The sequence below is a fragment of the Rhipicephalus microplus genome, chromosome 3, assembly GCF_043290135.1.
Source record: "Rhipicephalus microplus isolate Deutch F79 chromosome 3, USDA_Rmic, whole genome shotgun sequence".
Classification (NCBI taxonomy): domain Eukaryota; kingdom Metazoa; phylum Arthropoda; class Arachnida; order Ixodida; family Ixodidae; genus Rhipicephalus; species Rhipicephalus microplus.
The window spans coordinates 270,717,884-270,745,244 of record NC_134702.1 but is presented as its reverse complement, the minus strand read 5'-3'; the positions used below and the strand labels follow the sequence as shown (position 1 = coordinate 270,745,244).

At 45.8% G+C, this 27,361-nt stretch overlaps 1 protein-coding gene across 1 annotated transcript; it reads right to left on the bottom strand.

The window, feature by feature from the left end:
• Positions 1 to 1,513: 1,513 nt before the first annotated feature.
• On the bottom strand, positions 1,514 to 27,272 carry LOC119168026 (large ribosomal subunit protein eL22). The gene is made up of 4 exons (XM_037419478.2): positions 27,123 to 27,272; positions 26,778 to 26,909; positions 14,482 to 14,603; positions 1,514 to 1,727 (listed from the first exon to the last, which is right to left on the bottom strand). The coding sequence occupies exons 1-4, from the start codon at positions 27,237 to 27,239 to the stop codon at positions 1,580 to 1,582; spliced, it is 519 nt and encodes a 172-aa protein (XP_037275375.2). The 5' UTR covers positions 27,240 to 27,272; the 3' UTR covers positions 1,514 to 1,579.
• Positions 27,273 to 27,361: the final 89 nt, after the last annotated feature.

Here is a 27,361-nt window from a genome sequence, read left to right as displayed (position 1 = left end):
CTTTGGCACAATATATTGAAGTGTTCCATGTTGACTGCACTGAGCAAGCCTTGGTGTCGAGACTATGCATTTTTCAGTCAAATGGGTTGTAGTGAAGGCGTTAAGGCAAATGCCATTCGATATCCGAACGTGGCGGCACATAAATGGCATTAAATATTACGGCAAAAGGAGCTTAATTGCATTCTTTGCGCCAGTGTATCAGGAGCTCTGGTGCAGCCGCTCCCCTTTGGCCTACTGGGAAGGGGGCCCAGCGTGTCCCGGAGGCCACCACACGGAGGCGGGAGCGGCAGGGGCCAACAGCCCCGGACCCCCTTCTCTTCGCACAGCATTTGCCAGAGCTCTACTTTGTTGCAAGCTAAGTTTTAGGAGCGAAGCTCCTTAAGGCGTGGGCTGTGCGTCCCCTGTATGTAGCCACCTCTTGTTCAGTTCTAAGTATTACGCTAGCTACCGCCCGATCTAAAGGGTACAGCCATATCCATCCGTCCGTCCCTCCATCCGTCTGTCCGTCCATCCAAAAGATGCAAGATGTTATAAACTAGACGGCGGTACATGTAGTTGATTATGAAAGATGCGAGGTGTTATAAAATAGGAATGATGCCACATATGGCGCGTGTCATCGTTCGATATAGTGCGGCGACGTACGCTAGGGGGAGCGTTGCAATAAAATCGAGTGGGCAAAATGTACGGAGGATTCATGGTTTACCAGGTTTACCTCCGGAGCTTCACCCACTCATCATCATTCACTTCGTGGATATGGCGGCATTTTTTTCACTCACAACACTGTCACATGATCTGTCTTTTTCCGTGCTGCATATGACGTTTTCTTCAGACAACTAGGAGCTTCCCCTATACTGTTGAAACTCGCACAGATTCAACAGTGACCCGTATAAAATTCAAACACAAATACCCATGGCACACGAACTGCCTTGACCGAAACTGTGGTTATGGCCAACTCAAATGATTACAGACAGCCCACATAGCTGGGTATGGCAGACAAGCTGCAACAGTGGGATGGTGCAACAACTCTGGACAACATGTTAGTTGAGAAATTATAGAGAAAGCAACTGCAGTTGGCAAACGATGAGTCAAACGAAATCCTTTGAAAGCGAAGAACCATGCAATGGCCAAGACAAAGACATTGGCTACAGCAAGGGTCTCGACAAAAGAATTTTATCTAGCGATGCTTAGCCAATGCACATAGCCACAAATGCTAAATATGTAGAAGACAGCGGGAAAGTGTTGCCTTGTACGACACTTGTTAGGGGTGTGGCCACATGGAATGTTCGTGGGAAGTACTAGAACTTCTATTGCAACCTGTCAATATGCCATTTCATCAGCTTGCTCAACTGAAATAATAGGGCCCTGCTATCAGTGCAACGCATGCAGACATTTATTTTGCTAACTCTGTGAAACACTGAGGCACAACAAAGCTGTCTGCGTGAGAGGGATATATGACAAAACGATGTATTATGTAAAAAAAAGGGTGCAGAGAACAGTCCTGACCATAGCAAAGTAAAGAGAACACTGTGCCTGCCTGGTGGGCTCCAGACGGTAATGACACGTTTTTATTAGTCTTGAATCAGTCATTGTCCTCATCATCTTCCTCTTCCTCATTGTTGATCTGGAAGTACCGCAGCTCAAAGGCATCCTTTGTGGTGGCCACCACTCGGAGCCAGTCCCGAAGGTTGTTCTTCTTCAGGTACTTCTTTGTCAGATACTTTAGGTACCTGCACAAGATTGCATTATCACTTGGCTTAGCCTTTACTATTGCAAACAAAAAACAAATCAAGCATTTTAATAAAGGGATGAAATTCGAAAAGACAACCATGAAGATCACCTATGGAATCTTCCAAGGAGCAGCACGTTTGCCGTTTCGTCGCAGGTTTGAGGCATAGAGCATGACTTAAGGGAAGACGCGGGTCTTAGAAAAGTAAAAAATGGCCAAAAAATCGATTTTGAGAAAAACGCATTTTTCGAATCTTTGAACCTATAAGCACCTCTCCTCAAATTTTTAACGCTAAATTCGATAAAAAATAGGTTAAAATCTATTTTCAAACCATCACGGGAGTCACAAAACGACCCGCCAAACAGAAAATTTGTTCGAACTTCCCGTGCGCGCCGCCAGCGAAGCAGCCTGCGGATCGGCGCCATCTTGAGCTTGTTTTGAAGCTGGTTCCTTTGTACGCGTTTTGCGGGCTCTCAAAATGGCGTAGCTCCAACACAACGACTGCCCTCCCAAGTTTTGCGAAGCTGTCTGCCGGACCGCTGATTGGCTAGAGCGCGGCGGCGCGGCCACGGTTGCACGCTCTTTTTTTTTTGTTTGGTTTTGCTCCATCGGCGCCTGCTCTCGTGCGTGTTGTCTCGTCTGCTACCCGCTCGTGTACCGACGTCGCCGACGTATACGTCTTTCTGCATTTCGCCGGCATGGCTTGGGAAGCTCGCCTGAAGAAGAACACTCGTCAAGCTTTCGGCAGGAAACGAAAGCGAGCGTGGAATGCGCGGCAGAAGGGAGCGGCCTGCGCGCCGCCGAGAACCCCGGAGATGGCCGAGGCAGCGCATTGATGAAGGATGTCTGGGACAAAAATGTGTGTTTTACTTGAAATAGTGTTTTATGTATAAAAGGGCGATGTTTTTATATATAACATGTGTTTTCCTTTGGTTTTCAGTGCACTAGAACATCCACAAAGTTGTAGACTGGGTTCCTTATACTGATTCAACGGCCAGTACACAGTTTTTAAATGAGCTGTGGCAAATATTTTGGGAAGGTGCATTGACACATTTGGTACAGCCACACTCACATAATGTAGAGCTATACAACGGTGCCATTTTTACTGCTCTAGCTTCACTTTAGCAAAAGTTACAGTTATTAGAAACTTTAAATGCGTTTTTCTCAGTTCGATGTTTTTGTGCACCACACTAACCCTTAGGGGTTTTTCTTATATGTTACTGTTGATTGAGAATGGCAAACTTGGTATCATTTTATTTGTAATAACATTACCTATGGGGTGATGCTATTTTGATTACTCTAGAAGCATACTGTTAATTACAATTATGGATAGTAATGAGCGAAAATTGAACAGAATATCCCTTGTAAGTGCTGGTCTGTTTTCTTATCTATATAATGCCTAAAAATTAATAAATATAGCACCACCCCATACAGAAAGCCCTCAGCATTGGGGCTATGCATTTATTTTTTGGATCTGGCTTGATTAAGTTGCCAAAAAGCCCCCAATGAAGTGCATAATTAATTAAATTACAGATGTTAATATCTTTTTATCCACTGAAGCTATATCAGAAACAATTACATATTTGAAATCAGCATGAAAAACTGTCCAAGATGGTGAGGTGTGGTCAAGATTGAGCCAAAAACAAAAAAAATTTTAGACCCATGTCCCCCCCTTAAAGGGGTACTGACATAAAATTTTGGGGCAGAGATAGCCTGCGGGGTCGCTTTTCGTGAGCATTTGTATATCATCTGCGAGATATCAACAGCGAATATAGCTTGAAAGGTATTTGAAATTCATTTTGAAGTTTGCGGGAGCGGCCGATTCCATAGCGCTAGAGACACCATGGGAGGGGACCCCGAGGTAACCCCTACTTCCGTTACGTCACCACGCTACGGTTAACAAAACAAGTAATGATTACGTCATAGCCGCCATTTTTCTTTTGCTGTGTTAGTTCTCGCAGTCTATACTTCTCGACGGCCGGTTGCGAGTGCGTGGTCTTGGCACACGCTTATAAAGTTATGTGTTTGGGGACATTCCAGTCCCAATTCCTATTCGAAAGTAATTCTTCATACGAATCGTGCGGAAGTGCGTCACGGTTTTGTGTGCTGACGTGGTCAAGAGCTGCACATGCTAGGTGGCGACAGTTGCACCCAGTTTTTGGAGTTCTCTCATACTGAAACGAATTGATAATAAGGGGCCTGTAAATTATTATCTGTCGTGTGCTGCATCAAACGACGCGTCGTGTCACGACTAACAGGAGCCCAGCAACGCATTGCAGCAGAAAACGCGAGGCCAAAAAACCTTGGCCTTGCAGAGTGTTAGCAGAGCTAACACTCAGCTTGTAACTTTTCTTACTCTGACACCACATGTTAGTGCCATAGCGGCCAATGGTGTCGCATGGTCGCCAGGAAGTCTAAAAGTGCGATTTCATACGGGCGCCACATTGTGTCGAAATATTTGGAGTGTCTAATGCTCATTGAAGCAGAGAAAATTGCAACAAAGAAGTTTAAAGGGACACTAAAGGCAACTATAAAGTCGACGTTGATTGTTGAAATAGCGGTCCAGAAACATGGTAGTGATACTTTTGTGCCAAGGAAGAGTTTATTTTGAAACAAAATAACGTTTTAGTGGCCGGCAACCGGTTAGCGCACTTCAAGTTACCCGCATCAAGAAGTGGTCCAGCTCACGTCACTGTTGCCGTGCACAACATTACCTGGTTTTACTGCGTGGTTGCCGACACTAGTAGACAGAATGAAAGCAGTGCGATACAGCAGAAACAACAGCCATTGATCAATTTCCCGCCATGGGCTCCGAGATGGCAGAGGTATTTTTGGTTCAACTGCGCCTTGCTAGATGACACAATCTGCCTAGTGTAACTACGTGAAAAGCGAATTTTCGAACCACTCGTGCCATTCTTCATAGTGCAGCGGTTATTTTTGCCGTAAATCAAACAGTAACGATCAAGCAGCATTTTGTTACGTCTTTTGATGCACGGAAGGTTCTTTATTTAGTGCTGCTAGATTGAATACTAGTGATTATTGTAGATAGTTCGTCTGATGTGACTGGTATTGTAGCGTACTTGCCCCACGGAGGCGCGAAAAGAAGGCACCTACACTCCTTGAAGCTCTTCCGCGCTTCACATGGTGCAAAAACAAGAGTCTGGTGACTGGCGGCCTCGTGGTGATTATCGGGCACTCAATGCTGTGACAACGGCAGACCAATATCCTCTCCCCCAAATCCATGATTTCACCGCTCGCCTCGCGGGAACGACGATCTTCACTAAGCTGGATCTGACGGCCGCTTATCACCAGATTCCAGGAGAACCAAGCGACATCCCAAAGACGGCCTTGACAACACCTTTCCGCCTCTGAATTTGTTCGTATGCCGTACGGACTGAAGAACACGGTACGAACTTTTCAGCGTTTCATGAATGAGTTCACTCGCGGACTGCTCTTTGTTTTTGTCTACTTAGACGACATTTTGGTCGCCAGCAAAACGCCGGAGGAGCATGAAAATCACCTGCGCCTCCTCTTCAAGCGTCTTGACAAGCACGGTCTGGTTTTGAAGCCCCAAAAGTGCATCTTTGGTGTTAAAGCACTAGATTTCCTATATCATCGAATCACTCCCGCAAGGCATCTTGCCGCTCGAATCACGGGTGCAAGCAGTCAGGGAATTCCCCTCGCCTACCTCTTTCCGCAAGTTGCGCGAGTTTCTCGGGCTAATCAACTTCCGTAGGCGCTTCATCTCATCCTGTGCACACATTCTACAGCCACTAACTGACTTGCTGCGCCAGGACGGCAAGAAAACGCCCGAGTTTCACTGGTCAGCGGAGCACAAAAAAGCCTTCCAGGATGCGAAAACTCAACTTGCCTCCACAACACTTCTGATGCACCCGCTTTCCGACGCGCCAACGCGGCTCATGGTTGACGCTTCAACGACGGCAGTGGGAGCAGTGTTGCAACAATACGACGGCAAGGACTGGAAACCGATAGGTTTCTCTTCTAAAAAACGCCTGAAACAGGCAGAAGTGCGCTACAGCACCTTTGGAAGAGGGATGCTGGCCATTTATTCTTCTGTACAGCATTTCCGTCTCTTCCTAGAAGGCCGCATTTTCCCCATTTTAACGGACCACAAGCCGCTGACGTATGCGTTCAAGAACAACAGTTCCTCATATTTGGAAAGAGAACTGCGCCAACTTTCTTTCATTTCCGAATTTTTCACGGACATCCGCCACATAGCGGGGAGCGAAAAACAAGCAGCCGACGCACTCTCCCGTACCGACACCGTTTCAGCGTCCGTCGACTTTGAGACATTAGCCGCCGCCTAGCGGGAAGACCCAGAGGTAACCGAGATGAGGCAAAATTCACTGTCACTAGTGCTCGAAGAGATCCCGCTACCATACACAACGACTATGGTCACATGCGACACATCGCAGAAATCTCCAAGACCCTTCGTCGCCGTCCAGTTTCGGCGTGCAGTGTTTGACAGGCTTCACGACCTCAGCCACCCAGGAATCAGTGCGACGCAGAGGCTCGTAACTGACCGCTTTGTGTGGCTCGGAATTAACGACGACGTTCGCATTGGGCGAAGACGTGCCGAACATGTCACGCAGTCAAGGTAACTCTTCACACGCACACAGCACTCTCCAAGAATTTTGGCCACCAGAGAGTCGTTTCGACCACGTGCACTTGGACTTGGTGGGACCTCTTCCTCCTTCTCAGGGTTACAGATACCTGCTCACTTGTGTCGATCGATATTCACGGTGGCCCGAGGCGGTGCCGATTCTGGACATCGCAGCCGGGACCGTCGCACAGGCGTTTGTGGTCATATGGGTTTCACGCTATGGCTGCCCACTGCGCATAACAACCGATCGTGGACAAGTCCAGAGCAACCTATTCTCTGCGCTGGCAAGGCTTCTGGGAACATGGCTCCAGTACACCACGGCTTATCATCCAGCGAGCAATGGAATGGTGAAGCGGCTACACTGTCAACTGAAGGCATCTTTAACGGCCAAATTTGATAGAGAACACTGGGTGGAGAAGCTCCCTCTCGTTCTTCTGGGCCTGTGGGCCTGCGTACGGCGATAAAAGAAGACCTCGGATTCTGTGCAGCAGAAATGCTGTACGGCTCTACAATCCGACTATCGGGAGAATTCTTCGGTGAGAACCCAAGCGCTACGCCGACCTCTTCAGAACATACGGAAAGGCTGCATTCCTGGTTGGAGCACCTGCAACTCAGCGCGCTATGCGTCAGCCGCAAGCCGCAACCCCCAAACCCCCAAAGAGTGTTTTCTTTCCCAGACATGAATGAGGCAACCCATGTGTTCGTGCGACGTGACACAGTGAAAGCGCAGTTGACTCCGGCCCCTTCCGTGTGCTTTCGCGGTCGCACAAAACTGTGACCATTCGTGTTTGCGACAGAGAGGACGTCGTTTCGATCGCGTGAAACCGGCTCACCTCATGGACTAACTCGCACATTTGCTCGTTTTTTCCCCAGGCTCCGCGGTCTAGGGGGGACCCCTTGTAGCGGGCGATGACGCCGGTGATCGCGATAATTTTATTTGTGTGCGCATACCAATTCGTATGCCGAGGCGCACGGCGCAAACGCGGCCAACATGCCTCACGTTATCTCCGGATGGCCGCAGAAGATACGCAGCCACGCCCCTTTAGGTTGTCGCTTTCGAAGCCTGTTTTTCTGGGAAAATAAACTGGTCTTGTCCCAAACTTCAAGGAGTGTAGGTGTCTTCTTTTTGCACCACCGTGGGGCGAGTACGCTACAATATCATTTTGAGGATGTCCTACTGTGGCGCATGTACTCTTGTGCACTTGCCTTAATTTCTCAGCAAATAGTGCACTGCTGTTGAAAATATTGTCGTTTAGTATGTTGTCATACATTGAGCTTTCACTGTGATGTAAATTGTTATTTGACTTTAGTGTCCCTTCAATTTTCGTTTTAAAGTTCTTTAACGGGAGAAGCAGGTCCGATTTTTTTTCAGAAAAGTCGATTTTGTGTTTTGTATACCTCCAAGCCTTCTAATATATTGAAAAATCAAAGCTGAGAATCAACTAGAGGTTATTGAAAAATACAATTAAGGGGTCTTTGGGACCAAAAAGTGACAAAAAATTCATTTTTTAAAATTGACATATTTAGATTCTACAAGTATTTTTCTGTCTCTGTGCAAATTTTTACACACCAGGAAGTGGTTATTTTTTTGTAATCTCATTCTGATTGTCCAGATTCTTGGTGCCGTTAACAAGCAGAACCTGCAAAAAAAAGTGGAACCGACTTCGAGGCTTCTTTATATATGACCGGCACCTGTGTTAGAAGCTCTGCTACGAACTTATGAGCACCTTTATGAGGATTGCAAAACATGCGCACCATAATTGTTGCTTTTTGAAGAAGCTGTGTCATTTCAGTTTTTTTCCATTTTTTTTTCTCATAAAGTAAATTAACATCTGTTCAATTTTGAGGCCTCAATATCTCTGCAGCTAGGGCGGGTACTACAATAATTCTTTTTGTAATGGAAACCTGTATGTGTGTAGAACGCAAGTATGGGAGCAGAATTTGGAGCACAAGCCTTTTTAATTAATTACCCATCAAAATTGTAATATAGTTTTAACTGCATTTGCAAATGGACAGTTCATTTTGCTGTAAAATAACCAAGGCCCAGAAAAAAAAAAAACTTTTGCATACTTTCACTCTATAGTCATTAGTCTATGTTGTCATATCTTAAATATCAGTTAATTAAGCCCTTTTTTCTATGGCATTTTGTTTTTGAGTGGTAGGCCACTCAAAAACAAAATTTTTTAAGGGCGGGCAGCATTGAAATAACTTTTTCCTCAAAACCAGCATGTCTTATTTAAATTCTCCAGCTATTTACAGTGCAAAATATAGAATATTTATTTATAGAGAGGTAACCTTTGTCAAAAATTGCATTAAGAAAGCTAGCCACACCAGCTGTGATAAGTGACTAATGGGTGGCTTTATTCAATAAAGCTTTGACGTTTGTGTAACTAATTGCTGGAGCTATGCAGTGAACTAAAATAAATAATATACAGTGAATATCAAGGAAGTAATGCTTAAAAAAAAACGGGAAAAAGAGCCAATTTAGACTGAACTTGTTGGAGAAATCAACCGTGAACTGCAAAATATTTGATGGATTTCTTTTATTTCAGTTCACTGCACAGATATATATGTTGCAAGTAATTGTGCAAAATTACAGTTCAAAGTATATGCTGAGAAATACGTTATGAAAGTTTGCGTCGCAACATTTGGAGCAAATTATCTTCAGAAAAACGTAAATAAAGATTTCTGAGCTTGTAAAAATGGTCAAAATCTTCGCATGCAGGCCTAAAATGCACCAGATTCATAGCTGGACCCTTCTGCGGAAGCATTATCGTCTCCTTTTGTTCGGGTGGCTGCTCGTCTTTTCTTCCTGGCCTGTTTTGTCCCATCCGCTGACTTGTGTTTAGCATTGGGCATGCGCAGATGATCCCTGGCGATGCAAGCTTTCGTCGTGTGGTACCCTGGTTCTATCCCAGCTTGCCTCAGCATATCTAGGGTAGGGTGCTTACACTGCCATTAATAAAGTGTGCCACAGCATCACGCAAGGCAAACATTACTGTAGGCAAGCTTACGTAGACCTCTTTGGGTGCCCGCTGCCATATTCGACCATTGAAACACTCATTAGCATTTTGAGTCTTTCCATGAAGGCACTTCATTAGAAGTTCTTCAGAGCACAGGTCACTGTAGATAGTTTCAACTTTGTTGAGCACATCATTTGGAAGTCCTCCTTTGTGTACATATTTCCCTTGGCCGAGTGCTTCGACCCTTTGGTATCCGCACCAGCTTTTCGGTCCAAGTGGACACAGGCCATGTCTCTGCTGCTTGTCGGTAGAGCTACAATGAAAAAGACTGGCAAGGATAGCTTTTTTCTTTGTAGAAAGGTTCCCCACATTATCCCTTATGGCGATGCCATAGTAGTTTTGCAGGCAGTCAATGAGGGCATCAGTGAGCTTTTCCTAACCACCGAGTCCACGCACTGTCTTCAGTTTTCTGAGGCGGCAGCCAACACGCTTCTGGACATGCCCAATACATTCTAGTTTCTGCACACTGTTCTTTCCATACAAGTCTTTAACAGCAGCATAGCTCTTAGAATCACCATCGCCGTAGTACTGCAGGTACTTCACATCTCTTCTGCCTTTCGACCTTTCAAATATTCGGTATAGACCAACTGTCTCCATGCTGCCAGCACTTCATGTTTTGCTTGACAGGAAGTGTGGTTTGCCTTCCATTCCTGGTACGAAGCACTATCTTGTCTCAACTTGCTTTTCGTTTTAGAAGACTTACACGAACTAGAAAGGGCCTCAACAACAATATCCTTTCCCGTGTCAACAGAAATCAGACACACAACCATTCAAAGATGAATGGCCACGCTTCTGCCACGTGCCATCACCTTAAACACCACACTCAGCACTCCCCACAACACGACGAACTCCCACGGCAAGCATCAGTCACCGACTTCGACGCCACTTCTCCTACCGCTGCAGAAAGCCGAGATGACAATTTGTCCTAGGCGGAGTGACGTGGAAGAGCAGGCATGCTCATCACTTTCGAAAAAGTTTTCGCACCAGCATGCCCATTTCCTAACTGACGCATCGCGTAAACCAGACGGAAATTGTTCTCATTGGCACCACCCACCTTTCTCGACGTATGAAATGGACGCCTGAACCCACAGTCGGTACACTTGACCGCACAAGCCGAGCACATCCCTTCGTGAGAGCATTCCTCGAGCTTCAGTGTTCTGTTCACGCATTTGGAACATGCCAGCGATGAAAACACTGAAGGAAGAATACCAATGTCCATTATCCTGTTCCCTTGGAGCGCAGAATTCTCTAGTGGAGCCTGGTACGCTTTGTTTATGTCCCCAAGCTTTTTCGCGGTCGCCGAAATGCCGGCGTCTGTGTCAGTAGGCAGCCTCGTCGTCATGTAGCGATTCCCAGCAAACTCGCGCTTCCTCGTCTTCTGTGTTCTGCACTTTCCCATGCTGGTCGTAATATGGTCCAGGTGGCCTAAGGATACAGGCCTAGTAGCGTTGACACGTGGAAGAAATGCAGAACAAAGCCTGACCAAGTCAAACAACAAAAATTCCGACGATCATCGTGCGTCCCCCTTGTGGCTGTTGGTAGAGATTAACGAAGACTTTTAAACACAAAGTTATATTTAATGACAGCATCTTATATAACAGTCACAATAAAATGCATAAACTATTTTGAATAGCATTAATACATACGAAACAACACTTGATATTGAAAGCGATTTTTCTAAACCGAAACCACAGTTGAAAATGTGGTTTCGGTTTTGCTATCGGAGCATAGGGTATAGAAAACTTGCTGTAACGTGTAAAATTAATGTCGCTAGGAGGATAATTTTTGTTGCAACATATATGTGAATGTTTGGGCGTGCAAGAAAAACAAAACCCCGAAATTAATTTCGCGAAAAAAAAAAAAAAGACTTTTGAAGGTGGCCTACCACCTTAAACAATAGAGGGTGAACTTGAGTTATCTCAGGAACAAGATGCATTACAGGATGAATATTGGAAATAAGCAGGGAAAAACTGCATAAGCTTGTGCCGTTTGATGAAGATCACTGAAGAAATAAAAAAAAATGTCTAAGACTAGTCTGCCCGCCTAATGTACTTGTAGTGTCTCACAAAAGTGCTAAATCACCTGATTTTCGCGTACACGGCACTTCGCTCTGCGGCATCGCCGGCTCTTAAAATTTCGCGGGCATGTAGGCCTAACCCTCTTCTCCCAGAGCCCACTTCAACAGCGCGGCATTCGCGCTGAAAATACAAAAATAAATAAAATTTCTTAACTGCATTTTTGCAAATGCGTGGCGAATGGGCCTTTTTGAAGTCACGTGGTATGACCGGAGCATTGGTTGAGAGCATTCCGACGTGCAGTCGGACGCGAGCGCTTTCTTCGTTCTCTTGCTTTTGCCAAGACAGACGAACAGAATAGCCCGAGTTACTTTTTCTGCACTATGGATGCCGGCGAGAAACTCTGTCGTACACTGAAGTTCCTTACGTGCTGCCAGTAAAATGGAAGGTGCCCCAAATGCTAGCGGTGAGTGCTGGCGGTGGGAGGTTCGTCTGCTGCTAGGCCTAGCCGGGACAGTGGCAGCACACCTGATTTGGATTGTTTGAGCTGCATTCCTAGCGTTCATGACTTCGTCAGTGCTTCAGAGCGAAAGATAAAGATATTCGACGACCAAAGCAAGTGTCAGGACAAACGTAGATGCACATTTATTTGTGAGGCCGATGCGATGCAGAACCCCGTCAGTCACACAGTATGCCTCAGCTGAGGGCCGGGTCAGCTGTTACATTTGAGTAGTAGTATCGGCAAGTAGACAATAAGGACTGGCATTGTTTTCGAAACTTTGTTGCCGAAATGACGCATGCCCTGCAACTGTTCTTTCGTCCATGTACACGTAAAGCCGCGAGTATCCGTCATGCATTGGAAGCGAGGAGACGTCCAACAGCGGTAGTGCACGGGACAGCTTCTCCATGAACGTGAAGTCGGTGGTCGCATCGAGTGCAATCGGTGTCTGACACGAGCAGCTTGCGCGGTTTTGTGCAATCCTTGCTGTTCAAAACCCAGCACACCACAAAACTTCCACTTCCATTGAAAAAAAAAAAAAAGTGCATGCCGCCGCCAAAAACCTTGCACGAGCCATAGCGCAATGCCGCAAAAAAAAAAAAAAAAAAAAGCCTGCCGGGAGGAGGCAGCTCGCAGAGACTGTCAGGGTGAAACATATGGTGCTGGGTCATTCTAAAACTGTGAACTTTTTCTGATAGCCTTGCTGACATTCTCTGTGAATTTCATGCAGATAAGTTCACAAGTGTAGCATTAAACATGTTGTTGAACTTTTAGACCTGCTTTTCTCAGAGTCTTATTTTTCAGCATTTTAGAGCTTGTGCACTAAAATTTGTATGCTTTATATGTAGTCGGATTCTAATAAAACTTAGCATGCTAACATGTCCTGAATTTAAAAAATCAACTTTCAGGGGTCTCCAAAGCATATCTAGCTAGATAACCTCAAAAGCTTGTTCCTTGAGTACGGTAAAACAAACTCAGCATTAGAATTTTTTTCTAGGCCAGCATACATATGTTACACAATGTTTATTTTATAGAGCGTCCTTGTGCTTATTATGATTGCCTTAGCTTGCAAGAAAATTCATTGTTTATAAATGCTTAGTCTGCAAAGAATGAACTGAATGAGATATTGAAAGAAATAAAAGCAGATTTAAATAGAAGAGCTCAAACTCTACAACTGGTGAAACTTTCATTGAACTGTCACAAATATCAGGAAAAAAATTTTTTTTCCTGAGGAGCATCCTCCCCCTTCAAGGGTCACTCACCAGGCCCCATAACAAATTTTAATTAGACCGTGGAAATTGTTGGATGTCCGATGAGGGTCATTTTGCCACAAAATTTTTTTAATCGGTTGATTACGAGCCGAGAAAACTTTTTTTTAAGAAGCTACGCAAAGGAGAAAGAGGAGGTCAGCTCGGAACCCTTGCCGCTCCTCCACGTAGCATTCGAAAGCCAAATCCCTTCCTTGCCCTCTCCAGCATCTGACCAAGTACGCCTGACGTGCCCGAACAAGCGCAACCCCTGTACACGCAAGCGGCATTTTTTTGTTGTTGGCCAGCATTGTTTTAAAGTCTACTGCCTGTTTTTGCGAGATGGTTTGGAAACGCTGGCTTATACGCGGTAGAATAGATGAGCACAATGAGTGCGCAAACGCATAGGGGCATTTCACGGCTGTTGTCAGCTCGTTGCGCTGACCGCGGCGACACGAACGCATGCGAAACACCGGCACATGAGCCCCACATCTTGTTGCGATTCACGGGAAAAAACGAAGAAAAAAAAAAAAAAAAAAAGAGCGCTCATATTCTCATATTGCGTCTCATTACTTATTTAGAAATTTATTAATCCCTTCAAGCAACAAATAGATATACTATGCATGTAAATAATTATACTATGAATGTAAATAATAATAAATAACGTCAGAGCATAGTCGTCTACATAGAGGACCAACGTCACTGCATTGCCGTGTACGTAGGGCCATTCATACGCGCACGTCATGCCCTCATCCTCTGGGCGCGCTCGCGAAAGCAAGGAGGAGCAGCGATCTTGAAATTTGACCTAATTTCGCGGCGCGTGGCATTGCAAATTTTGGTAGACGTGATCATAAACGCCTCATCTACGCATTGCACTTGTCAGCTCAAAATTCTCAAACCTGGCGAGTGGCTCTTTAGAAGTGCACAGTAGGCTCATGTGGCGCTACGCCATGCACGTAGGCTAGCGATTGACTATAAGTCCGACTGGCAGGCCTTTCGGTAGTTGCCGCATCACCTTTGTTCTTTGGTGATGGTTATCAGAAGGACCACTACAATCACGCGCAAGTCTAAATAACTGATCAGCTGTTTCCGTGATTTTGCAGTAGCGTCGCTGTATCAAAATGAAGCAGCACACGTGTACAAGATGGCAACTATCATGTAATGCCTGCTCACTATGCGTGCTGTCAACAGTATTTTGGGTTACAAAACCACAATGTGGTGCAAATTTAAAAAGAGATACTTTTGGAGCAGTAATTTTTAGTTGACTTAGGTTTCCTACCCTTATTTAGTTCGACATGCAGTCATGCTATGCTATGTCGAATTTGGTATAGAGCTGTGCTCACTCACCTCTTTGAGAAGGGAACCTCGGCGGTGACAGTGACCTTGTTCTTGTCCTTGTCCACTGTGATCACCCCAGACAGATTGTTAGTCTTCCCATTGTACTTGATGCGTTCACGCAAGTAGCTGTCCTGCACAAATGATCATGCCACGGCTCAGGCAAAACTGTGCGCCCTAAAAAAGTCAATGATGGAGCACAGTACTTTTTGAAAAGTATACTAGCTACACAGAACTGCCATTCAAAAGCTTGTCTGGAAACTGCGCACCATCTCCTGGACATGCACTTAGAAGTAAAGCGTGGCCAATAATATTTGCCCCTTTGGATGCTTGACTATGGCAGGATGCTCGACTATGCCAGTTATTGAAACATTAGTGGTCAAAATGATAAAAAAATCTGCATCAACATTTAATCGAGAAGCTGAGCGAAATTGTGCAGTTACCCCTAGGAACACGTTTAGAGTGCACTGCTCCCGATGTCACCTGCTAGCCATCAAAGCATCTTCTGTACAAGTGAATTTCGTAAATAACCTAAAACAGTGGTGCACACAAAATGACTAACTAACCAGCCGTTTACGATCGCCAATTGACTACTTGGGCTTCATTTTCGAAGTCTACATTACAATGCATTGCTCGTCGCAGCCAATGTATCGTCTTTGGATGTTTTGAGCATGGTGCGCTCGGTCGTTACAGGGGCCCCCACGGGACTTGTTGACGCACGCACTGAAAAACTGAGTGCCCAAAGTCCTGATGCACATGAGGTATTTTAGTACTTGCTATCCCTCCCGGCTTAGCTTCCAACACCTTTGTCAGGATAGAAGAATGCAATTGCAGCATGCAACTACTCTTTGTAACTCCACTCGTTCTAGACTAATAAATAAGTAGGTGTTGCTACTGCATGACTTAGGACAATTCATGAAGTGCAGAAATATTAAGAACGTGATAAATGGTAAAAAAGTCCAAAAGAGACAAGACAATTGAAGAAACACAGGGCTAGCACCCAGTGTGGGTTTTTTCGGTTCTCTCATCTTCTCTGTGCTGTTTTTTACTTTTTTACAATATGTATACTTTTACTTTTTTACAATATACCGACTAGCCCAATGAAATAAACTTCTGAGATTCAAAATGGCATGTAAACATTTCCAACACAAATTGCTATGCATTAAATATTACAAGGTAAATGAAACAAAAATATTCTCACAGTAGCTTTTCCTTCACTAGCTCATTCTTTAGTTGACATCAATGCTGGCTGACGCGGACATTATTCTTCCAGAGTCTGAACGAGGCTGGGTTTATTCACAGCATAGCTAACAACATGTCTGCCGTGCTATGTTCTTTCGAAGGCTGCCTATCATGCTCGACATTTAACCCGAAGCACCTTCAAAAATGGACAGCACAGTCCCTGGGGAGCCCAGCTCTCTTCTTTCCCAACATTAAAACGTAACTGCCTGTCTCTGATTGTGTATCGAGGATAAAATGGGCAAGAAAGTGCCCTTTGCACAAACTGTATCTCCTTTGCAGTGCGTGGTTTTTTCGCAGTATTGGATGAAAAGGACGTTTCTGTCAGAAGACTTCATTTCTACGTACTTCTCTATGCAAAATTTATACCTAATGATGGATATGTGGGGTTTAACGTCCCGAAACCACTATATGATTATGAGAGACGCCGTAGTGGAGGGCTCCGGAAATTTAGACCACCTGGGGTTCTTTAACGTGCACCCAAATCTGAGCACACGGGCCTACAACATTTCCGCCTCCATCGGAAATGCAGCCGCCGCAGCCGGGATTCGAAACCACACCCTGCGGGTCAGCAGCCGAGTGCCTTAGCCACTAGACCACCGCGGCGGGGCGCAAAATTTATACCTACTGTTGCAAAAGGGCACAAAGCACTTGCCCATTTTCCTGCAGCACAAAAACACTTCATTAAACTTACAGCTACCTAGCATTATTTCTTCCGTGTTGGTGTCAATTCTGGACCCAGAGTCCAACTCTGACCACTAGAGGATCGTCATTGCTATAGATTGTGCAAGCAGGTATGCCAACACTCGAGCGCTCTCTACCAGCACTGCTAGTGACGTTGCAGACTGTCTCGCCCCCCAATGTCATAACATCATGGGTCTCCCAGCCAACTGCTCACGGATCGTGGCCATGCATTTTCGACCTGAGTATTCGACAAATTTCTGCGCTCTCCATAAACGCAGCACAAGCTGACCACTTCCTTCCATACCCAGATAAATGGTGCCACGGAGCGCCTGAATCACACCCTCGCGGGCATCCTCTCAATGCAAGTCTCACCTAATCACCGTGACTGGGACTTGGCATCACCTCAAATGATCTTTGCTTACAATTCCTTGCGCAATGCCACTACTGACTACTCACATGCTCTTATGGCCGTAATCGAACCAAAAACAGTTACTCCTCCACCTAGCAAATATGCACGTGATGTCATCGCTCATGCCGACTGCACGCGCACCAGATCGTCGGCCCTAGGGTGTCGGCATGTTCACATCATTCATTCCGCACCCGCTCTCTAGTTCTGTGGTGCCCACTTGGTCGTGTTGGCTTGACAGAGAAGTTGTCTCAGTACGTGGGTCTCTACAGTATTGTTTGCCAGGGAAAGGACATCACCTACGAAATCGTTCTATTTCCTGCGACCACCCCACCGAAAATCAAATCCAGAGATGTGCACATCAGAAGGCTAAAACTGCACCCCCTCCTGCTAAATACCAAGTGCAGTGAGACTGTGCTTTTACCGCCAGGGGTCATGTCAGATATTCTGCCTACAGAAGAGGACTGAGAGAGGTGGCCTGCTCGGTATGCCGGCTGTTTTCCATCTTGGTTGATGCTGTGCATATCAGTTACATAACCCGTAAACAAACACGTCTCTTGTTAAGTAACAGTATACTGCAATTACTAATCTAACGCGCACCATTTTTCTGGTTAAGCGAGTTCATAAATCGCATGCGCATTAGAATATAGTACGAAAAAAGAAAAGAATACGGTCATTCTATTGCCATCGGCATTTCCAAAATGGTCGTCCCTTACATGCGTCGACATGGCGCGTCAGCCATTTCTGCCTACGTGTTTCCCATGTGCAGCACTTCGTACGTGTTCTGAGGTGTTGATCATCTTGTAGTGCATTAGCATCGACAGCATGGAAGGACCGACTCCAAAAACTCGACGAGTGCACCACGATGCCGCTTTTAAAAGAAATGTCATCGCGTGTGCCAAAACAAACAAATCGGGCCGCATCGTGGTCATTTGGAGTTCCCGAAATGTGCATGCGGGACTGGCAGAAATAAAAAGCACAAGATTGTCGACAGCAAAGATAACGGCTTCAGTGGACCACAGCAGGATCGGTTTCCGCAAATTGAAGAGCTGCTTGGCGAGTATGTGATTGAGCAGTGAGCGGCACAGCGGCCTGCGACGACAGAACTGCTCCATGTGCAGGCTATGCGGTTAGCCTTAGAAAAAGGGCTAATGCGGAGCCAGTTTAAAACGAGCAGGTGCTGGATAACTAACATTATGAAGAGGAAAGGATTTCCCTCCGAAGGCGAACAGGCATATGCGAAAAGTTTCCGGAGGAGTACGACGAAAAGCTTCACAGTTTTTCAGAGGTTCGTCCTAAACTTGCGGCACAACAACGGCTACCTGCTTGGGCAAATCAGGAATGTCCACCAGATGCCTCTTTACTTCGACATGCCTGGCACCACAACCGTCAGAAGAAGGGGAAGAAGCAAGTTCGCATGCCGACATCGGGCCACGGTAAAATTAGAGTGACGGCAATGCTTCGTTGCACGTCAGATAGGCACAAGCTTCCCCCGTACCACAAATTTAAACGGAAGACGCTCCCGAAAGGAGTCGTTTTCCCGAGTGGTGTGATCGTGCGTGCCAACGAGAAAAATGAGTGCGCGTTGCAATCGATGTCTTACCTTTTTTTTTTTTCCGTCATGGAAACCGGGTGTGCCTTACAATCGAGGGCGCGGTAGAATCGAGTAAACACGGTACGCGAGATGGGACCTAAATGAGTTGACTGCCAGCCTCAATTCATATATCAACGCCGTCACTACCCACGAGCCCTGTTGTGGTAATCTACCGTGGCCGCCCTGCAGAAAACTTGGTGACTTAGCAAGTGCATGTTCACTACAATTATATTGCTTCTAAAATTGCTAGCCTTGGTTCGCGCACAATACCGTGGCTTTTGCGGCAAACGGTAGTTCCTTGAACAACCCCCGTGCTCTTGGCTGCGCACGCGGCTTCAAAACGAGGTCGTATACTATCTACAATTGCATCTGCCACAGTTTTATTTGCAGAGTTTGTAGAAAGCAGCGTTGCTTTGACTGGTTGAGTGCATGCTTTCCGGGTTCTGTCAGTTATATCGTCACCATACATGATCACGTCAAGGGCAACAGAGGTTTCGCCCACGGCGGTTGTGGCAACGACAATCACCCTACTGTAGAAGACAGTGCGCACCCGTCGCACGCGTACTTCAGAAACCGAGTACGCTGCTCTTGGCCTTCGTTCGGCGGCTTCCGTACTAAAGTTCGTTATCACCCGCCACAATTACGAAATGTGTTAAAAACATTCGAATTTAGGCCCAATGGGAACAGTAGAATTTGGCTGGGGAATTGCAAGAATGATTATCTGCCGTGTTTTCGCATCACTGAGATTCCACTGTACGTTTAAAGAAACGCCTATCAAACTCATTTATATAAAATGGGATAGGTTGGAAAAGCCTGGAGTTGATCGAGCTGCTTTTTTGTCAATGCAAATAGACCACACACAGAAATTTCGATTTCCAGGAGACTTAGCAGGTATGTCATTTTCTCCACATAATTTTTTTTTGCAACGTTGGAGAGGGAAATTTGGGAGCTACTCTATTCGTGCGCATGGAGGTGAAGGCTTGCGAGAGAATTGCCTTTGTGGACGCTAGTGGTCGTGTTGCACGAGATCACCAACAAGGCCCGCCTTATGAGGCTCAACCTACGGCGCCTGCTTTCATTAGCCACGCAAGAATTGCAAAAGGTACCTGCTTCTTTTTCATTTTTTGCAGCACACACTACAGAGTCACGCACAACCGATATCAGCTTGCATGAAAAGAACCGCTTAGCAAAGGCCGGTCGTGCACCATAAAGGACATCCGTTTAAAGATTGCCACGATGTGTAACTTGTTATAACTGCAATGGAAGGCACGCAGCAGTTGTTTGCAAACCTGAATACGCTCAAAGGAACCACTCAAACGAAGCAAGGGCCCCCATTTCGAATGTGAAAACAAATTAATCATCATCGCAATGTTAAGAAATTGCGGCACTACTAAAGACGTTTCGGGCATGGTTGATAACCGAAAGTGTCTCGTTTTATCAGAGCTGTATTTGAGAATGGAAACCAACAGACAGACATTCATCAGGCAAGATATCTCTAAGAAGCTAGGATTTTTCCATATTGTGCACTATCGAAATCTATGTAACGACATTTGGAGGAGTGAGCCGAGCACCAAGACAATGACTGAACATTGTCAAAGCGATGCTAATGAGTCAATCAGATCATTGAAAACATGAAATAGAAGCCATAGAAATACCGTTTATTTGTGAGCACCTAATTTAAATGCCAGCAACAAACGTATTTTTCTTCGCTAAGGCACGTCGCCAGGCGAGTTAGTTGGTATTCATCATTTATAAGGGTATGACGCACCTCGACAAGACACAAAAAGAGACACACACAGTGCAGTGTGCGTCTCTTTTTTCGTGTACTCGACGTGGTGAGCTATACCCTTATAAATATGAGTATGTTTCTTAGCAGAAAAGAAGTTCATTGCTGATACAGTGCACATTCCCGGACTAAATAGTGAAGACGGCATATGCATGCTCCTAAGAGCAGACCAAATGTGAAAATTTTTGGACAATGTTTTCCCTCACGAGCACCAGCAAGGCCTAATTTCCATCAGCACGAAACTGGAATGAACGTCGTAAGGCCCAATACACTGCGAAGAACAGAATTATACTGGGGCTGTTATGCACACCTGCGTTCATTGTACGAGCTTTGATGACTCGGTCAAGCCTCACTGATTGCGACTATTCTCACAACCAGAGGTCGAATAGCTACGAAAGTTACAAATGACAACAAGAAGGACACACCCGGACCATTCAACGAGGAAGTACCGCACAAAGATTAGCGATTTGAAGTCGTACTTCCTTCGGCGAATATGAACTAGAATTTCACAAGTGACTGAGCAGTTGGTGTTCCACTACTTAAGATTCAAGCACGACCTAAAACGACACGACAAGGTGATAATACCTTAACAATCTGGCATAGGTGTTGGTCAATTTCTTTTAGAAGACGAACACTCATTCATCGACGACAAGCGCAAGCCAACGATACGAACGCGTACTGAAAACGCCAATTCGATGTGCTGTGAAAAAGCCTTGGTGCTACTTCCAAACCATCATCAGGTCATTAACCTCACAGTTATGCGAGCTCACGAAATACTGTATTTATTCGCATAATTTGCATACCCCTAATGTATTGTCAGCTTTACGGAAAAAAAATATTTACTCACATATTTAGCCCTCCCCTACTGGCGCACGGACGAAAACTTTTGACCTTCGGGTTCTTTACGGGCACACGCGCACCCCACCAATCAGGCGAGCGCAGTCAAATTGGTTGCAAGTGCGAATTCCCTTCTTCCGAGGACTTCCCCTGGGCTACGGTTACTAGAATGCTGTACCCAAACCTATTGACGGGTCTACGCTGACGGGTCGCCAGAGCCCCTCGAGCATTTTTCCTGTTCTTTTTTCCACGGTTTCCTCCTTCTATCTTTACATCTCTACCACCGTGGGCATACCCGCTCACATCACGGCACAGATAACTTTCAGTTTTGGAGGCTTGTGAGGGACTGCCGCGCCAACTGTTCCTCTCGTTCTCTGTGTCCGCACTGCAATGCATGCTTGGTTTCGAAAGTTTAGGTTTTGTCATCTGTCCACTGCGTATTTACTGTTCTCTTGTGACAGGCTACAGTAATTATACATACAACAAAAACCAAGCTCGCTGTTATAAACTTTGTCGAAGAAAATGGAAATCTTGCCATTGCCAAGCACTTCAGTGTGAAGTGCTTCAACGCGTGACTGGCGCGATCGGTACTAGAGAAAGGAGAACCCACGCTTGCTAATACGAATTTCCTGCCTATTGAAGGCCTTTTCAATTATGTGCGATCGCATAGGTCCTCTGGTATCGTGTCAGTATTGTCAAGAAGGGCTTCAAGAAAATGGGACTATCAAACGAGTTGAACACAACCAAGGGCGATGACAGCGGCGGCGACCATGCTTCTCAATGGGGCCTCTCGATCAGCGATTCCGACAAGATTGCGCTTGATTGGATCTGACTGGTTTGAGTACGTCACTGATGGAAGCGACATTTTGTTTTTTGGTGTAGATTCTGGAGCAGGAAAAATGGTGCTTTGGAGAAGGTAAATGCTATAGCTTAGGGCTGCTTTCGGTCTTTTCAGAGCAGATGCATGTTCCTAACGACTCCTGCAGTCTAAAATATCCCATTACGGCCCAGCCCGCACAAACGTGTGGGTAAGCGAAAACAGTCACTGAACGGTACCTATTTCAGTTTCGGTTTCAGAGACCTCTGTCAGCAATGTCAATGTCCCGGAGAATATCTCATTTTCAGTAGTTCATCAATTTGACCACCAGAGGGCGAGGAATTTCTCAAAGAAGCATGGCGTCTCAACATGTGCGTCCACGCCGGCTCCCTCCAAAACGTGAGTCAGCATTTTTTCTTGATATTCGTATTTTTTTCCGAAAATCTTCTATAGCATAGCAATTTTAAGACGTCGGGAAACACGTAGCACTAAAAAATTTACTCGTTCTGATTGCGGGCGTTTTGTGGTCACGCGCGAAAAACCCACACGCACGTTTGTGCGGGCTGGGCGTTTGTTGTCGTGAAATGCGTCGCGGCACAGTGCTAGTTGGCGCCCTCGTGCGCTGTTGTGACAGCGCGGTATATCTTTTCATTCCGCAAAATTTTTGCCAATCGTATTGGCGGGTCCCCTATTCGTGTTTTAGAGTTTACTCATGCGTCAAGTTAGCGACACAATGTGACTTTGCGTGAATTATGAGTACAATTAGTGGACAAATTATGGATTCCGTGATTGCATGAAACAACAGCTGTACAGCTGTATCTGAAACAGTGAGGAACTACATTTAGCGTCGCATAGCTGTACAGTTGTCACATGTTATTTGTTTATTACCTTTCATGAATCACAGTGAGGATCAGAATTGTTTTGGTCAGGTTTCTGGTGCAATATTTCAACGCCATAGCTGTCATTTAACCTCGGCAACGAACTTTGTGTTGTTGTGATGCATAAATTTTGCACTGTTTTCACCTGCAGGAATTTTCAATCCCGAGGATGAAAATGATATGGAAGAAATTTTGAAGCTCCTGGATTCCTCTGACATCGAATTCAGTGACGACGACGACGACGAGCTAGCAGAAATTCAAAATCGTGAACCAAATCAACCCGGCGGTGATAGCAACAGTGACAATGATGAAGATATTGATCACTCTGTTCCCGCACCTTCTGCCTCAGGTGACCAGTCAACAACCCCTGCCAGCAACAATAGAGGTCGCACCTTTTGGATGAAGAAGCCCTTCCCCAAAAAGCCTGACCCGCCTGGAGCCATCGAAAGGGCCGATGTTTTGGTAGATGTCAAAAGTCCATTGAGCTACTTTTCAGAGTATTTTAGCGAGCAGTTTTTTGAAAATGCCGCTGAAAAGACCAATATGTACCACATGTCAAAGCATGGAAAAGCTCTGCAAGCGACCGCGCAAAAGGTAAAGCAGCTGTTCGGTATGCATTTAGTCATGGGCTGCATTCGATTTCGGCAGTTACACATGTATTGGAAAAGAGGGTACCATTTTGATCTCATCAGCAGCGTAATGACACGTGAAGAATTCAAGAGGTTACGGTCAAGTCTGCACTTTGTTGACACGGAAAAACCGCGAGAAGCAGACGATGTGAACAGGCTTTGGAAAGTTCAGCCAATAATTGATGCGGTTAGGACCCGATGCACGCAACTGGAGAGAGCTCCCCGTTGCTACTCAGTTGATGAGCAAATGATACCATTTACTGGTAGGTGTCCTCTCCGCCAATACGTGAAAGGAAAGCCCAGACCACTCGGGCTCAAAAATTTTGTTGTAACCACATCTGAGGGTTTAGTAATGGACTTCGAGATCTATCAAGAAAAGTCCACTCCCCTTGCTGAAACGTCACTTGGCTTGGGTCCAAACGCTGTGCTGAGACTAGTGCGCACATTGCCAGAGAAATCCTCGATATTTTTTGACAGGTACTTTACCACCATTCCTCTTCTGGACGAACTGCTGAAGAAAGGCATTGATGGTACGGGTACTATCATGGCGAACCGAATCCGTAGTGTCCGCTTCAGAAGCGACTCAGAAATGAAGCAAGGTGACCTTGACGAACTCACTCGAAACGATGAGAAAGTAGCTATTGTGAAGTGGAACGACAGCAAGACGGTGCTACTGGCTTCTACTTGTGCCGGGGCCACAAATGTCGAACCTGTGAAGCGGTGGTCCAAAAAGGAGAAGAAGTACATCGATGTGCCCGCACCGGAAGTTGTCAGGCGCTACAATGCGAGCATGGGAGGTGTTGATACCTGTGATCAACTAATTGAATATTACAGAGTGGCAGTGAAAACTAAAAAGTGGACCTTGAAGGTCAGTTTGCACATGGTGGATCTTGCAATTGCCAACTGCTGGCTAGAATACAGGGACGCCTGTCGAAAAGATGCGGTGCTCAGACGCAACACAATGAGCCTCTTGGACTTTCGTCTTGCTGTCGCTGAGGCACTTTGCGCGTCGCCCAAACGCAAGAGACTCGAAAGCAACAACGAAAATGTGCAGCCAAATCATTCTACCGAGAGATCCCCTGGAGCTGCGAAGATTCCCGGCGTGGACAAACGTTTGGACTCGTATGACCACTGGCCATCAGTGGACAGCTTGTCTGCACGTTGCTGCAGGCTTGCAGGGTGCACTTCTCGCACTCGGACGCGTTGTGAGAATGCAACGTCTACTTGTGCCTTTCAAGTGACAAAAACTGTTTTAAAGTGTTCCACACACGGCACTAACAACGTACTTTCTGCTCTAAGTCCAGCAAATTTAGATGCATTCTTAACTGCGCGGTTCACATGAATAAAAGCCCAGCCCACACATATGTGCGGGTATGTGTTCTATGTCAAATGTGCCGATTTTTGTGTTCTTACTTTTCAAAACGCTATTAGTATACAGCAATAAGTAATATTATTCGATAAAGTTACCAATTAGTCTTTTATATTTTTGTCGGGCAGGAAAGGGATATCACTAAAGTATCTAATATTTATAATTATTATTAAACATGCCATATGCTAGTATACATGCCATATAGTAGCATCATTGGTGTAAATCATGAGGGCGGGGCAGGGTCAAAAGGAGTCCGGAAGTTTCTGTGTTCAGGCTGGGGAAGACAGCCTTTGCAAGAGGCCCCGCCGCGGTGGTCTTGTGGCTAAGGCCCTCGGCTCCTGACCCGCAGGTCACGGGTTCGAATCCCAGCTGCGGCGGCTGCATCTCCGATGGAGGCGGAAATGTTGTAGGCTCGTGTGCTCAGATTTGGGTGCACGTTAAAGAACACCAGGTAGCCGAAATTTCTGGAGCCCTCCACTACGGCATCTCTCATAATCATATGGTGGTTTTGGGACGTTAAACCCCATATATCAATCAGCCTTTGGAAGTGTCCCCTTTGAAACTTAGCTTGAGCATCTGATATAATTGAGCTTATAGTTAAGTATAGAGCAATTAACATTTTAAAAGACTCTTTGTCTGTTATTGCGTACCTGTGTTAAACTCCCTCAGCTGTGTGAACTATGGAAATTACGAAAAGGTGAAAAAAAAAAAAAAAGACTGAACAGAAAAGTGCAACCACTATAGCTCAGATACCGTGCTTGTTTTTTTAATGTCCCATTTGAAAGCAATTTTTAATTCTTATATATATATATGAATACAGCCCATAACAGAAATACGAATTGGCCAACATGACCTGTTGTGTCACCCCTTGGGATTTTTCAGGATTTATGCCACTGAGTTGCATACTAGGACGACAGTGTGTATACAGCTTGTTTTGGTTTCGCTTAGGCTCACGGGATGGTCTCATGGTTTAACTTAATGCTTTTTAGTTTGCCAACACCATTTAGAAACAGCAGTTCCATCACTGGTACGTGATAATTCTTTTAAATAAACAATTGCACTTTGTTAGTGCTCCAAATCATTAACTTTTTTTAAATTATAGATGGCGCACATTAGGACTATTGCACATTATTTTGTATGCATTTGCCAGATCTCCGCGTAATTTGCGCACCCCCTTCTTGGAGCCGCAAAATCACGAAAAAAGAGTGCAAATAATGCGAGTATATACGGCAGTGCTTGATGGTGTCGGTGTAACGTTAGCCAAAATTCATGCTAGGTTGTGTGCGCTGAGAGCCAGTCAAGCTGTGAGATGTGCAAGTAAAAAACTACCTGGCGTGTGCTCAGTTTCGAACAAAGGTGACAAGTGCGCCAGTCGTGTCCAGATGATCGTGTCGCAACTATTGGCTTTTGGCAATGACAGATGTGGATTTTGTAGGGTTGTACAAGGCTGTTGTGGGGCTCAGAGATCATACGTAGTGATTTAATTTTTATTTGTGCAAATAACGCCATAGCTTATAAAAAAGGTTTAAAAAGGATTATAATACATGCACTAAGCACTAGAAACAACGAGGCCATCAACGATAGCATGATGATTAGGATAACAAATGCACAGCCGAAGAGCTTCCGGGGGGTGGTTGTGAAAAATCGTTATGAACAGTGCACTTTTAACGGGTGCACTGTTCCGCGGCGGGTGTTAAATATTTAACACAGAAGAGAAAGAAGTGTGGGCAGGAGGGGAGAGCCGTGCCTGGTGTGTGCCGAATGTTTTGCCGGTCATGGACACGTTTTTTTTTTTCTCTCGTAGTCATTAAGCCTTTGTTTTGCTTCACTCTACCGGCGAAGACACCTTTCTTCTACAGGTACCTCGGGATACCGTTTAGCAGCAACAGTCGCTACAGCGAGCGACCACGTGTCCGGCAATCCGAATGTTAGCGCCTCTGAAACAAGTCCCTTACCAGCTGGCAGAACGCGTTCCGGGCGGCTCCTGTACGCGCTTCTCACAAGTGCGGCGGCGACTCGCTTGCCGTGCTCACCATATTGCAGCACGGGCGAAATCAATCTAGACTTACGAATTCCGCCACTTTCATGATGCCATCTTCGACTGGATGCGTGCAGTCGATGACGAACTTGGTCTGCACCTTTTTCTTCTTGCCTTTGGACTTTGCCTTCGTGGGCCGCTTGACGTTTTTTGCTGGCTGTGTCTGCGAGGAAGACAGACCGGGAACGCATTAGGACTAGCGAAGACAACGTGGTCTTGCTTCGCCAACACTCCGCAACGGATCACGTTGCTCAGCAATGCCTGCCTCGAACATCGCGCAAAGGACATGAAATGCTAGACCATATACGACGACCAGGGGCACATATTATCCAACTTTAACGCGAAACGTGCTCGATTTTGAGGAACCGTCACTCACCACGGCCATCTCGATTGCTAGACACGTTGAAAAAAGGACTGACGCAGGGACGATGGGAGTGATGATGATGATGATGAACCCAATGAATGATTCTCGCATCAACGTCACATGAACCATGACCTACTACACTCCTGACCTGCCCAGAGAGCACCTCTTCCAGCGCCCACGTTCTAGTTCAAACCTTCTGCCGCTAGGGCCGTCACCTACGAGCACTGTGGCGCTAGTCAGCACCTGTTCGC